This window comes from Clytia hemisphaerica, unplaced genomic scaffold, assembly GCF_902728285.1.
Source record: "Clytia hemisphaerica strain Z4C2 unplaced genomic scaffold, Clytia hemisphaerica genome assembly, whole genome shotgun sequence".
In the NCBI taxonomy this organism is placed as follows: Eukaryota; Metazoa; Cnidaria; class Hydrozoa; order Leptothecata; family Clytiidae; genus Clytia; species Clytia hemisphaerica.
In genome coordinates this window covers 387,429-402,851 of record NW_027103425.1, presented here as the reverse complement: position 1 = coordinate 402,851, position 15,423 = coordinate 387,429, and the positions used below count along the sequence as shown (strand labels likewise).

General features: G+C 35.7%; 1 protein-coding gene and 1 long non-coding RNA gene across 2 annotated transcripts in view; both read right to left on the bottom strand.

Annotated features, from left to right (window-relative positions):
• Positions 1-2,479: 2,479 nt before the first annotated feature.
• LOC136797920 (uncharacterized) lies at positions 2,480-3,206 on the bottom strand. The gene is made up of 2 exons (XR_010845316.1): positions 2,830-3,206; positions 2,480-2,798 (listed from the first exon to the last, which is right to left on the bottom strand). It is a non-coding gene; the product is annotated as an uncharacterized lncRNA (long non-coding RNA).
• A 442-nt stretch (positions 3,207-3,648) lies between these two features.
• LOC136797911 (F-actin-monooxygenase MICAL3-like) overlaps positions 3,649-15,423 on the bottom strand; it is a 59,935-nt gene continuing 48,160 nt past the window's right edge. Inside the window, exons 8-14 of the mRNA XM_067054493.1 lie at positions 12,260-13,800; positions 11,846-11,987; positions 11,297-11,387; positions 9,989-10,062; positions 7,334-7,448; positions 5,574-5,620; positions 3,649-4,857 (exon numbers count right to left, since the gene is read on the bottom strand). Coding sequence (XP_066910594.1) covers positions 4,736-4,857; positions 5,574-5,620; positions 7,334-7,448; positions 9,989-10,062; positions 11,297-11,387; positions 11,846-11,987; positions 12,260-13,800 — 2,132 coding nt within the window. The 3' untranslated portion in view covers positions 3,649-4,735. The remainder of the gene's footprint in view (positions 4,858-5,573; positions 5,621-7,333; positions 7,449-9,988; positions 10,063-11,296; positions 11,388-11,845; positions 11,988-12,259; positions 13,801-15,423) is intronic.

Here is a 15,423-nt window from a genome sequence, read left to right as displayed (position 1 = left end):
TTCTTTCCAAGATTTTTCTTCGAATTGGAAAAATATTCAAGTTACAGACATTATTCTAGGTTACTTTCCAGCTGAAGGGATCGAGTTACAGAGAGGTCCGAATTAACTCCTAGTAACTGTATATTGGGCTCTTCCAGAAAAATTCCATTCATGGGGGGTGGAGGATGAATTGTCCAGGGGTATTGAAAAATACCATAAAATTGCCAAAAAATGTCCAGGGGGTAAATTCCGATTTCCAGGGGTAATTTTTTGTGTCCACGGGGTTGATTTGATGGTCGTCCAGGGGTATAACCCGTGTCCAGGGGGTTAAAAATCAAAATGTCCAGGGGTAATTCATGAAAAAAATAATATATCCTCCACCCCCCATAAACGGATTTTTTCTGGAAGAGCCCATTCATTGATTTCGAAGCCCCGATTTGATGGAAAATGTAGCCACTTATCTCCCATCCTCTCCCATCTTTTCACACAAAATTTCTTATTGCGAGGTAAATCTTTTAAAACTTTTACTTGCTTGAGAAAGATCGAAGATTCCTCTCTAACCCCTTTGGGGCTGCTAACTCAATGAGTAAAGTACTTTATTTTTATATTACTGCTGGATGTTGGCGTCTCATAGAGGTATATCAAGGGACTATAAGATAAGAGATAATAACATTCACTTTGAGTTTTCATTATTCGGTGTTCGAACTAGCCTGGATTCCACCTAAGTCTTTATCTTCACCTTAAGCATAGGATAAATGCGAGTATTTAGCCTATATAGGATAAATTATCCTAAATAGGATAAATATTCTAGCCTATTTAGGATCAAGGAAGAAAAACTTGATTTATTGAATAAACTTTGAGATCTGCGTCGAGATTTGCATGAATATGAGTAATTTAGAGCCAGCAAAGGATGCTTGAGAAGTTTTATCTCCCAGTCAGCGTGCGTTCAGAAGTTATCCAATTTTTAAGAAGTACTTTATAAACTCCAAATGTTAAGCATCGAACTTTCTTAATGATAACTTTGCTTATGATGGTTGTTTTTCAAAGAAAATTTCAAATAGAGATCTTCATAAACAATATAAGATATAACACAGCGTTACTCTCGGGTACCTAATAGCCGGGGGGGGCCCGCTAATTAATTTTTCGAAAATTTTCCACCCAGGACATTCTTATTCCAACCCCCCCGCTTATTGATTTTTGGGAAAATTTTTTTGAAAGTTCCCTCTTTTGCCCTAATTCTGCTGTATCAGCCTCCTTTTCGAACATTTTCCACCCAGGACATTTTTATTCCAACCCCCCCGCTTATTAAATTTTGAGATTTTTTCCAACCCCCTCTGCTTATTCCAAACCCCCCGGCTATTAGGTACCCGAGAGTATTTACATTTGTTTCAAGTAGAATGAACACTTTTGACACTTTCATTCACTCAAGCTTGTTTTAAAGATCTTTATTTTTTTGTGACGGGAAAAGCGCATAACACATAAAATATTATGTACTATTCCTCCTAATTAAGCTATTTCATCTTAGTTAGGATATTATATTTTCTTACTCCGCGCTAATAAGAAGTTCATATTTGGCTAAAGTTAATCTTCTTTATGTGCATAATTGACTAAAAGAATAAAGAAGACGCGGATCTGTATCATTCTTCCAATATTTCAATTTGAATTTTTCACACAGCTTAACTAGGATAAATTATCCTATGTAGGATAAATATTCTAGCCTATTTAGGATAAAAGCCTAACTAGGATAATTTATCCTAGTTTGCAATAGTTCTTGACTGTTAAGTGTAGATAAAAGTTTACTTCACTTGGCTCAACATCATCAAATATTATCAAAAAGCAAAGTTTAGCCAGAAGTAGGCACTAATATTGGGTCGAACGAGCGAGTCAAAACATTTTGTAGGGTCAATCAAATATTATTTTGACTGAGTCATTTTCGGTCGTTTTAGGCATACTTCAAAGTTACTTTTTGTCCAACAAAGATAAGAAAAATCTGTACACAGATCTGGAATCGCAAGCAAGAATCGAATACGATAGTCTGTTATCATGATTTTTTTTTAACAAGCGACGCAAATCTTAACACCTTTTCGACCGTAGTCGCGTAATTTACCACCCTAAACTCGATCCAATCCTTTTTTTACTTTAGCTTTACACTTTTTTCTATCGTCTTTAGGTGCAAAAGAAAGACTAGAGCGCTTTTAGGGTGGTAAAACGGACAAAAAATGTCCGCGCGGCAATTGGCGGCGGCTACAGTCGAAAAGATGTATTAAGACATCAACTATTCTTGCTGGAGAAAAATTGAAGGTAAGCCTGCGATTCAGACTTTTTTCCGATTGGCCTGTAGAAAAGTCCCGTGGCGCAAACGAAGACTGGAAGAAACTCGTCGCCATCGTCCGTCATCACAATTCATCTATCAATCCCTAATATCTCATTTAGAAATTACCCAGGGTACAGGAAAAATCATTTCCATCGAAAAGGAATCAAAGTGGACTAACAAAAAATATTTTTAAAAAGGGCATAAAAGGCACAGCCAATGATTTTCTTATAAAAGAGCGCAAGATTTAATTCAAAAGAAAATATTTTATGTACATATTTTAATGCCTATTTCTACAATATAAATTCTCTCTTTAAAAAATAAAGGAAAAGCTAAAGGTGCAGTCCGAAGAAAACTTAGTCCAGAAATTGGGCTATTCCAGAAAAAATTTGTACCCCTATGTTAAGGAGTTTTTTTAAAAGGTGAACCCCCTGGATTTTTTTCCAATTTTTCAGGACCCCCTTGGATTTTTTTCTCGTATTTCTTTGGACCACCCTGGATTTTCGACCTCGTTATACTGACCACCCTGGATTTTCAACCTGATTTTACTGACCCTGGATTTTATCATTCAAAAAACCAGACCACCCTGGATTTTTTATCTTCCAGACCACCCTGGACGTCAGACCTCCTCAACATAGGGGGTACAGACTATTTGTGGAATAACCCATTCAAAACAACCTGCTTTATTTCACATCTGGAGGTCTAGAAGAGCTCATGTGTTTCGAATTTTCAAAAACACTGTACTTACAATCAATACACGGGTTGCAAAATTAAAGACTGAATAAGTCAAATCACGATTTTACTCAGAATTTTTATGCATTTGTTACATGACCTTCATTTCTGGCTGGTTAGAATTTATTGACACTAATAAAGTAATTATCTGTAAGTTGTAAAACAAGTAACATGGGAATGAATCACGTGAGTAATCATATGTTTTGACTTCACTGCTATCATTTTGCAACCCGTGTATTCATTCAGTCAAAGATTTGAAATTTCCGAATAATTCGAGAGACAAACCAAGCTGACTGGTTAAAAAAGACTCTGCGAGAAGTTCTTCGGGGATAAAGTACCAGCTTGGTTTTGCCTTTATTTAAAGTCGCTGTATCGCAGCACTATCCGAATTTTTACGATTTTGGTGTGAAATTTTGGATAGTTAACTCAGTGCGATAATGAGCTTTGAGGATTTCACGTGAAGAATTTAATTTAGTTGACGATTTCTAATCTTCTTAAGGGAAATTGGAATTTTCACAAATTAGGGAACGTATCGAATGGGAGAGCGTCGTTTATGAGAGTTTCTTGTCGACAGTGACTTTCAATATTATCGAATAATGGAGAGTATCAAATAGTAGAACGTCGAATTGGAGAGCGTCAACTATATTGCAGAAAATAAGTAAATCAACCAGGTCAAGTTTGAAGGCCAAAAAGAGATGACAAAATCTATAGAGTAAAACCTAAATATCAGTTTGTTCAATAAAAAGATTTACACTCTCCGGTAGGTTCTATTTTCCTGCAGAGTTTTTTGACGCCCATTGGCATGATAAGATCACTAAGAAAGGGAATAGTTTAGGAGGCGGGAAAAATTTGCGAACGGGTGGTTAGCCCGGGCGGAGTAAGCAGTAGTGGAGATGTTTACAGTGTTTGTTTCAAACTCTACCGCCACTATATTTCCGTAAACCACCCTGACGCCTTGAGTCTACTGAATATTTTCCCGCGATTACTATCCCTCTAACGGGCGATCTTCCACGTAGTTCTCAAAACTTTGTTTTTTTTACCAAAGAGTGTTATATGGGAAGGAGTAGTAGATAAATTGATAAATAAAAACTGGATAAACTCAAAGAATATTGACTAAATCTATTAAAAATCTAGCTAAAATTACGATAACATCTTATTGGAAGATAAGATAAAAAATGACAAGTAGAGTGCGACGGAATTTTCAAATAAAACAAACACACATAAGGGAAAACAAACGAAAAATAAACAACAACAACATAAAAACCTTTAAAAGAGTAAAAACAATAAAAACATCCATCGCGAGATTTGGAACATTCGGAACATTTCAGGTTCAGTAAAATCAGAAAAACATCATTCTTTACTTTGCTCAACTTGTTTGCTTTTTTGAAGTGAACTCATAAACACATTTGGACCAACGATTTGAATTGGAACGGGTGTACGCAAACACAGAGACAGAACAAAATCTTTTCTCGTCGAAACAAAGCGGGGTTAGTAGTCTTGTTAGTAACGGAAAGATTTTTAACATGATCAATTTCCTCACAGCCCACTCAGTAACACGAAGCCATGAGACGATAGTTATAACTTTTATGAAACCTTTAATCAATCAATGTGTTGTGATTCCTACTATTGAGCCTTTCAACCAATCATTGTATTGCAATTTCCCGCTCAAAACATTTCGACCAATCAATGCGTTGTTCCAGAGGCGCAATAAATCTACTTCTTCTTTGTTTTCTTCTCTTTCTTTTCTTTCTTCTTCTTCTCTTTTTTCGTTTTTGTTTGTTGTTGTGAATCTGCCGACACCGGCGATTCGTCTTTAGAAGGTGTTGACTTTAAACCTACAAAATGATAAAGCACAGAAGCTCAAACAAAGAACCAAGAAATTTCCTAAAGTTAAAGAAGGGTTCAAGCACTGAACTTTATATGACCCTGGAGGCACTTTCTCAATCCCGTCAAAGCAAAATATTTTGATCGGAGTTTTTATAAAGTGGTACCCACATTGAGAGTGCTAGATCTGGTTCGTTTGCACACAAGTGATGTAGTGTTGTACATTAGGCAAAGTACAATGCCTTCTTTGTAGCTTTTCAAAAAAAAAACTCCGATCAAATATGGCGGATATAACTTGGTCCAGGGTTGATAAAGGTCAGTGGATTCAAGCTACACTATGTTATCGGAATGATTTCAAGTGACGTCAATCTTCCCCACGATTTCTGAGAGGAAAAAAATTAGAGACGGAGCAGTATCGAGAAAAAGCCGTGTCCGTCTGGTACAGTGTTTGGAAGGTGATTTGCTGTAGTCTCGCTGCTGATGAAAAAAGTCACAGATTGTAGATGTTTGGAAGGTCACTAAAAATGGAATAAGGGGTGGGTTGAATATGATAATGGATTTAAGCCTGGGGTGGAGGAGACAGTGATGGAGTTGTTTACAGTGTTTCGTTTGTTCCAAACTATAAGCCGTTATTTTATACGTAAACCACCCATTATGGTTGTAAATTCCACGCACATATAGTTTCCCTCCTTCACTATCCCTCGAATCGTATAGATGTGTCTTTTACCTTGAGCTTGCATCATTTGAAGAACTTCCTCGTCCTCTTCGTGTTCCCTACAAGGAAAAGAGAGGTCAGTTATTCGATTTAGTCTCAATATGATTTGTAGTGGAAGCAAAAAAGGCTTTTGATAGCTAAATGCAATTTGAAGAAATTTCTCTCACGCGTTTTTACAGTTAATGCATAGTTTGCCTAAAGTTCTCGACGCATTTTTTTCGAAAGTATTTGATAAGGCATTTTTTTTCAATTTGAATAGAAAGAGTATAAAAAAATTTACAAACAATGGTATATTTTTCGATTTGAAAATAGTTGAGATGTAAGGATTTTGAATATTTGGTAAAGGAATTTTGACTTGAAAAAACATTTAACGAAATATTTTTTGATTCGAGAAGAATATTCCACGAAAGATGCTTGAAATTATATTTCGAGGTACGATAATTCGGTTTCGAAAATATATTTGGTGAAAGTATATAAAAATAATAGACAAAAGATTTTTCAGTTTTGGGAAAATATTTAACGAAAGATTTTTTAGCTTTGAAAAATATTACACGAAAGACTTTTTGACCTGAAAAGATATTTCTATTTGATGAAAGTTTTCTTTTTGTGAAAAATATTTGACGAAAAATTTTATGGCTGGAAGAAAATATTAGACGAAAGATTTTCTGACTTGAAAAATATTTGACAAAAGTTCTCTTTTTGTGAAAAATATTTGACGAAAGATTTTATGGAAAAAAATATTTGACGAAAGATTTTATGGAAAAAAATATTTGACGAAAGATTTTATGGCTCGAAAAAAATATTAGACGAAAGATATTTTTGAAATATTCAGCGGAAAATTACAAACTCTCTGATTTTCATTATCTTGGGTTAACAGAATATGAACCCGCCATATTAACCCTTAGCCCACGCGGGACGCACATGTGCGTCCGCGCCTATATACGAGGGACGCGTATACGCGTCTTTTATATGTATGGTCATTTAAGCAATGATATTTAGTTTTCTGTTGTTGTGAGAATCAAATGGTTATGATATTTGAAAAGAGCGATAAATTTCCATTCCGGAAAGTATAGGTTTCAAAGGGTTAGGATGAAGTGCGCAATCAAAACAAACATTTGAAAAACGTTCAAATTCAAGATGGAGGCGGTGAAATGACTGTTATGAAAGTTAGAGGTAAGGATTTGAGATTTCTTGAAGTATTTTGGCAGTTTTAGTGCAGAATTTTTTTATCCTTCAACACATCAATGTCTTCTACTGCTGTTCTGTAAGTTTTTTATTTGTTTTTCACTAAAATAGCTTTTGAAAAAATAGATTTTCATTGGCCCATATTTTGCACTTTTTTTCGGTGTCGTAAAATGTAGTGTTGAACCTTTTGAAACTTTGACTGAGATAAAATGCAGTATAGGAGTTATGTTATGGCTCAGAAGAAAGCAGATAAATTTTCCTTTTCAAAGATATATAACTTTTTAGCTGAAGTTGATTTGTTTAAAAGTTATACCGGTTTGCGTAAAAGGTGACTTTTTATGAAAAACCACTGCGCGCTGTAGAGTCAAAAACAGCGGTCGACAGCGGAGTCAAAGGGTTAAACCCCAAAATATGGAAATGAAAACGAAACTTGTCCTTGGTAAATTCTGAAGAAAATATCAAAACTAGTTCACCAACAAATCATTCATTTCTAAAAAAAATTAACAATATACGGAAAGCGAAAAGGTGCTGTCTGGTGATGACGTCAGCATATTCTAAAGAGGAGCGAGAAATGGCAGCGATCATACCTTAACCTATCCTCGTCCATTTTTTCAACAATATTCGATCTTTCGGTCACCATTTTCAAAATTTCGGACAGCAACACTTCTTCCCTGTCTCGATCCGCTTCTGACTTCTCATGTTCTGTTCAAAATAAACAAGAAAGAAACCATCGTTAAATGTTTTGTTTTTAAATAAGGATGATATCGTTTGCTTTACTCATCAATTTTAATTTACAAGCTCTTTCACATAGGATAGCAAGATTGGCCAGAAAGAGGAAAAGAAAACATTTTTTTGCTTATATCATCATTATGTAACACGCTGTCCTGATATGAAATATGTGTCTGATATAAAACGGGAACACTTACGTAAAGATAAAACCTTCAAGTACACGTGTATCTAGTCACATGTTTATGAAAAATTTTCAGTATGATAGTCTATCGAGAAAAACAACCTAAAGCCTGTCTTCTTTTTATTAGAACACCTAAAATTTTGCTGAGCCTGGATGTGCTTATTTTTTTAGAAATTTTCAGCCTAAAATGTTCTTAAATGCGTTCTTAATTTTTCAGACTACTCTAAATCGACAATATTGTGCAAAATAAAGAGCACTTAAAATTGGTAAAATTTGGACAATATTTGACTCTCGATTTTAGAAAATCCATCCCTAAGTTCTGTTAAAACTGCTTGAAAAAAGTCATTTTTTTCCAAACTGAGGCTGGGCATGTTCTTACGATGTTCTTAATTTTTCGAAGAATTTCAGCCTCAATGTTTTCTGTTCGAAGATATTGTAGAGAATGAAAGTTATGAGGTTGTTTTGCTGTCTCTAGCTATCGAGGGGACCTCTGGCATCACTTATATCATTTGACCAGGGTTTCCTCTCTACTAAAGATAACTTTATGGGCACGTAACAAAGGAACACGAACAATGTAAGATCAGCGATAAAGTTTCTCTTTCAAAATAAGTTTAGTAGATATATTACTGTTCTTGCCATTGAAGATGCTTCATTGAAGATGAGCATATATAGAAACCTAAACACTATCTCATGTTATTTTGCATTACACACCATATTCTCTTTTGATCGCTGATATTCAAAGTCTGAATAATTGAGGTTCTAAAGTTGGGTTTTCTATAAGATCTCTAGCCCGGGAACACGACAATATTTTTCCTTTTCTTGCTCATATCTTCTCGCTCTATTCAGGGTCTGGGCTTGAGGGTCTGAGCCCCACTCTATTGATGTCTATTCATCTTTCAGTTCATTAACATCGTGTTGGCTCAGTCCCAGTCTCTGTTTGCATTATTACCAATGTTTATAAGCTTCACAATATTCATCTTCTCACTCAATGATCACAAATCCGCTATCTAGTTCGAACTTTATCAAAAGTTTAAGTCGTTTTTGACCCCGGGGGCTGCAGATCATGTTGAGAGAGCCATGCCCCTTCATGACCAAAGTCCATATCCATTTCGACCACAACTTTCCTAATTTCACGTTTCCTTTTAGATCAATCCCGCTTAAGTTAAGGGATTTAAAAAGGGCTTGAATTATGCGAATTATACCGGATGACCCAGAAAATAGTATAAGGTTTTATGCCTGGCTGTGTCCAAAATAATTTGAATTTCTACTAGATTCTTTTACTATTGTGAAGAGGAAAGGAAAACTTAAAATTTGGTATAAAACTTTTTAAATTTGGTTCAGTGGTTATAAGCTTTGAAAAGTTTGAAGCTTATGAAAATTTAAATCAAAATCTGTGACTTCTTCCTTTTGGGACAATATTTTTTCAATCTCTTAAAGATAGGTAGCTTTTTTCTAATGGCCCCCAAAACGGAGGTTTGCAATTTTAGCAATTTCTCGAGATATCTCTAAGATATGAATACAAAATGTTGACCATAGTTTGGAAATGTGATTTAGAGGGTTTTGGACATAAATTAGTTTGATAAAATTTTTACAGTATACCCCTGGTTGTCAAAACGCAGGTTTGGGGCCCCCAAAACGTAGGTGTAGTTAAAATCAAATTATTAAGCCCAGTGGTAATAGGGGGAAAAACTATGAACATATTTGTGTTTACCCTTAAATTTACGACCCGATGGATATAAAATTTATGATTTTTATGAAATATTTCAAGATTTTCGATATTGCAAAGTCCAACTTCTACTTTTTCTGGGTCACCCGGTATGTCCCCTATGACATATCTAAAATAACTCATGACAGTTTTGATGGACGTCAATTTAACGTTTGATGGACGTCAAAATGACCCTTGGTGTCAACCGAGATGGGTCAAAATTTCAAAATTCTCTTTTCCATATAGCTAGATTGTACTATAGCTAGTTAATTGGGCTATTCCATTTTATAACCCTACAGGGGTGGACGAACATTTCCAGGGGGTATTCGGAGAAGAATTTCCAAGGGGTCTTTTTTCATTTTTCCAAGGGAATAAAAAGTTATTCTGAAATTTCCAGAGGCTAAAAGACTGATTTCAGTTTCGACTCTCACTTTTAAGGTATGAAAATAATTTTTCCGAGGGTTTTTATGCTAATTTTGCCATTTTCCAAGGATTATCCACACATCTCTAAGAATTTCTTTTTGCCTTGAAAAGGTTCGTCCACTCCATGTATGGAAATTTAATGGAACAACCTATTTTGTAGGGAAGATACCTTTATAAAAAGCTAAAGAGAACAGAAAATTGTACCTGATTTCATCATGAGTTGCCGTAACTCAAATTCAGCGTGACGTTGACTTTGTAATAAGTCTAATTCTTGTGACCTAAAAGAAGGATATTAGGATAAATTATATGGTTGATTACATTTAGCTTAGATTTGTAAAGGACGAGCGGGGCGATAAATCCATAATAGCCCCGCTTTTTTGTAATCGCCCTGATGTAAACAAAAATTTCTATTGGTTGAAAGAAAAGTATCGTACGATATTTTGATTGGTTAACAAAATATTGTACGAAATTTTTAAGCCAATCAAAATTAGAGTGTCAGTCGAATGTTTTTTTATAGTTTCGAATGTTTTTATAAGTTTCGAAAAGAATAGCGATTGAGTGTTCTTCAATTCTTTTTTTGACCATATAATTAACGCGGAATAACATGGTATTCTCGGGTGATTTTGAATTAATAGCCCCGAGGTTCATTGAAAACATTTCAAAATAGCCCCAACGTAGTGAGGGCTAAATCACCCTCTAAACCATGTTATTACTAGTACAAATCTCTGGCTCTGAATTAAAACATGTCATTTAAAATTTTGACGAAAGATTGTTCCGTCATTTAAAACTTTGACGAAAGATTGTTCCGTCATTTAAAACTTTGACGAAAGATTGTTCCGTCATTTAAAACTTTGACAAAAGGTTCTTCCGTCATTTAAAAATTTGACTCAAGATTTTTCGCCATATAAGACTTTGATTTAAGATTTTTTTCGCCATTTAAAACTATGACGAAAGATTTTTCACTATATAAAAAAGCTTTGACGAAAGATTTTTCCGTCATTTAAAACTTTGACATAAGATTTTTTAGTCATTTAAGAATTTGACGAAAGAATTTTTCGCCATTTAAAAATTAAATTTGATGAAAGATTTTTTGCCATATAAGACTTTGACTGAAGATTTTTTCGCCATTTAAAGCTTTGACGAAAGATTTTTCCGTCAATTAAAACTTTGACGTAAGATTTTTTGCCATATAAGACAATATTTTTTCACCATTTAAAACTATGACGAAAGATTTTTCCGTCATTTAAAACTTTGACGAAAGATTTTTCCATCATTTAAAACTTCGACGAAAGATTTTGAATTCGACGAAAGAATTTTTCGCCATTTAAAAATTTAAAACTTTGACGAAAGACTTTTTGCCATATATAAAGACCATGAATAAATAATAAACCACAATGAAAAATTATCTCGTCATTCAAAACTTTGACAATAGATTTACTCGTAATTTAAGGCTTTAACGAAACATATTTCGGCCAAGGACAAGAACCAATGAATCAATGTTTTCTGACTTACATATATATTAATTCATTCTCTTTTCTTAACAACAAATTCTTTTGGTTGACCAAATCGAACCACGTTAACAAGTAAGCGTCCTCCGGCTCATCTAGAAATTTAAAACTTAAAAGTATAGCAACAAGAAATTGATAAAACAAAGATAAAGCGACTGCTAAGGCGAAAATAAAAAAATGTAGTGTTTCCGGAATGCGGGTGAAGGAAAAAAGCTCTCATGCGGCCGGCCGGAAAAACTTTTTTTACTATTTTTGATAAACTTAAGATCATTGAAATATAACTTTGAAAATAACAATAAAATGTACAAACAATATGAAGTAAGCCCTGAATACTAATGTATTAACTACTAACGAGCAAAACTTGATTTACAGCGGCCGGGTCAGAAAGTGATTTTTTTTCACCGGACCGGTTTCCGGAAACACTACATTTTTTTTTACGCCTAATGTTGAAATTTTTGTCATCTTTAATGTGGCTTAAATTTAAAAAAATAAAACTGATGGCAAATGTTTCTGTATAAAAGCTCACTTCACGATATCAAGAATTTCAACATACCATCACCGAGTTCACGTAACTTCTTTTCCATGGCAACGCCTTCTAGTTCCAGACCCCTTTGTTTCTCTTCCAGTTCACGTAATTCGATTTCAATCTCTTTACGACGTGGCTGTTTATCACGTAAAGCGATACTTCCTTCCACCTAAATCGGAGCATAAATAAATTGTCATAACACTTTAACTGGCTACTGGCATCACACAAAATTATTCAATATTTACGGTCCTATACTGGTAGGCTTGAAGTACCGTGACGCAAGCCATAATAAAATATCAAGTCGAAGTACTTTTTTAATTGGGGTGTACTCGCATCTAAAATAAAAAAATTCATCAAAATTTGACTTTACGGAATGATGACATTTGATGGACAACAAGGAAATGGGAACAAAAGTTTCAACACACTGATTTGAAATCTAACCTCATTATCACCAAGAGATTCCAATCTTCGTGCGGGTTGTGGTGGCCTCGTTGGTGCTTTGCGTTTCTCACTGATCTTCCGCACAGGTGTTTGTTGTTCCGAAGTCGCTATGGTAATACTAGTCGGTAGCTCTGCAATTGAGTCCTCTTTCTCTTCCAAATCATCTTCTAGCTCTGAAACTGATTCACGTTTCTCTCCCTCGCTTTGTTCGTTCTCATCTTCATTTTCAGTGTCTTGAGAGAAACTCATCTCAGATTTTTCTTCTTCTTCTTCATCTTCTTGTTCTACAGGAGGTAATTTTTGGGATCCATTTTCATTCGAATCAATGTCTTCGGAGAAACTTTCACTTTCGTTATCTGATTTCGCCTCGTTCTCATGTAAATTAGACTCAGTCTCAGTCAAATCAACTGAAGATGCTTTTTCAGAGCCTGTTAGAACTTGGTCAGAGTTCATCGTATTCTCATCACCAATCAGTTCAGTTTTTTCGTCAATTACGGAACTGGCGCCTTCTTGGTCATTTGAGTCTTTGATTTTAAGGTTACCGGCTTCAAAACTAACATTACAATACTGAACACCAGGAGGTAAAACAGTTGTTTTGCTTGATTCTCGTCTTGGAGGTTTTGAAGGAATCTCGTCTGGATCTTTAGGTGGAAGTTGTTGCGGGGGTCGTGGCGCTGGTCGTTTTTTCAAACTACGACGTAAACTTGAAGTAGGGTCCAGTGCGACGGGTGGAGATGATGGGCGTTCAGGCGCTTTAGGTGCCGCTCTCTTCTTCGTAGATCGAGGTGTTGGTTGCGGTGTAGCGCGAACTGTTGGTGGAGTGCTTGATTGAGGGCGCGGTGCAGGCGAAGTGTTTTTGGGTGGAGCTGGCGCAGCTCGAACTTTACGCCCACCTTTGGTTTTTAAGACCATTTTCTTTCCCGAAGAGGATTCAGGGCGTTTGGTGGGAACGTATTCTGTAATTTGTTCATCCTCTAATAAATCCTCGGCAAACGGGTTGGATTCATCGACACCAATTTTATTCAACCTCTCACGATCTTTTTGTGACATGCGCTCTAGTTGATTTCGCTGAAACGGTTTCGGCGCACGCTCTTCCTGTAATTCCTCCCATGCGTCTTCAGCGAACGGATTCGTTTCGTCATATTCGTCCGCCTGACGTGACTTTCCAGATCGCTCAGCACGTAGGTCTTCAGCGAACGGATTTGAAGCATCAAAACTCTCATCAAGATCCGCTTCATCGTCAGAACTTAAAAACGGGTTCAATTCTTTTGGTAATTGCTTCGAGGATGTAGAAGAACTTTCAATCTCATCGAGCTCATCATCTGTATCATCAAAAGGATTGGAACTAGTCTCTCTCGTCGGTCGAGGTTGGGGTGATGGCTTTTTATCGATAGAAGTTTCACTGCCATCCCAATGATCTTCTTCCCGTGCAGGTTGTGGAGATGGTGAAAGTTTTGGTTCATGAGAAGTAACAGTATCGTCTATGTATTCGTCTTGTGTTGTTGGTCCTGTTTCATCATCAATTTCCATTGATTCATCATCTGAAAAATATTCAAAGTTGTATGTAAAAACTATTCTTCGGTCGGAATTCACTTCCAATGGTGGTTAGTTCATACGTGACTCGGAGGGTTACGAGGCGTGGAACCCACAAACTTTCGATCAGGAGTCAAGTGTCAAACATTCAAGCGCCACTTTTAAATAGATTGGGATTCGAGCAAGCTGAAAGGAGCAAGAAAAGGAGGGGCGCTCCCTAATCTAACTCCCCCTCCCTAAACTACCCCGGAATCAAGCTTAAGCTCAAACTCAAGGTCCCTCAGAAAAATAAAAGATTTGAGCTTGATTTCAAAATATAAGCCAAAAAAAACGAAGTCTGTTTTCAAAACAAGTATGCTCATAAAAAAACAGGAAAAATACTGAATGGACCTACCAGATAAAGCTATTCGAAAGCATGCTGAGTGAAAATTAATGTTCAAACGAAAAAGAAAAGATAAATAGCATAGAGATGCGTAAGCTTGAAAACATGATGCAACTTGTTTCACGTTGGCTTTCCGATGTTTTAGAGCTAAGGAGCTCCAAGGAGTTTTGGGCAGAAACAAAACAATCCTTTCTTTCCTGTAAAGATAATTGAATGAAGCAACTTCCACAAATCCGAACTTTGGCCCAAATTTGCCTAAAAAATTATTTTATTACAAACTCTCATCAAAGATTTGAATGATGAATTTTCGACCAAGATTATTTGAAAATATTACCTAAAGCCTAATTACCTTGGTCCTTGGTGGGTTAATGAAAATCTTATTTTCATTTTACCGACCAACCGACTCATATTTTGCTAGCGATCAGCCTGTAGAACAACAAATTAAATTGGTCTCGCCTTTTGCATCAAATAGAAAAAATGAAGACATAGTGTGCAAGGGGGGTCCAGGTCCCACCAAAAAAATAAGGTTCCAGCACACATTAAAACCCCCACCTAGAATCAATCATGCATGGTCCCACCACTAAGTATATCTATCCCCCACCAAGATTTCGAAAAATTTGAATTCCCAGCAGAATTTAGGAAGCAAAACTTAAGTCTTCTTTCAAGTATAATACAGGTCATATGTACAAGATTATCCACTAGGTTTCAATAGTAAAAGGTAACTACTAAAGTTATATATCATTGATTGATGTTGATAAGATGTTTCAATTTTACAACCAAACCACCTTAGTCCCACCTTAAAAAATCAGGTCCCACCTAATCCTGTTTCCCCCTGAAATCCAAAAAATCGGATGTCCCACCTAAAGATTTTGAACCCAAATCAACAACCCCCCCCCCTAGACTGGAGTCGTTTATAATGCATGTAATACTAATAATAAACACAAATAATGATACGGGATTTAGTTTGTATAAACGACTGGAAGAATCCGGTGTTCCAGCCTTATAGATACCGGGCCTAGCTACGCAGAAACTTGCGTAGCGAGAAAACAATTTATCAAGCAACAACAAACTCTCAAAATAAAATCAACTCAAATGAAAAACTTTTAACACACAAATCCACACACATTTTATTTTCAAGAATTTTTTTTGAGCGGGAAAAATTTTAATTGCGATATTGACACTTTTTTTTTGTTTGGAGTTAGTGCACAAAGGTTTCTAGACGACTAAAATTTACTTTTTGCTTTATTTC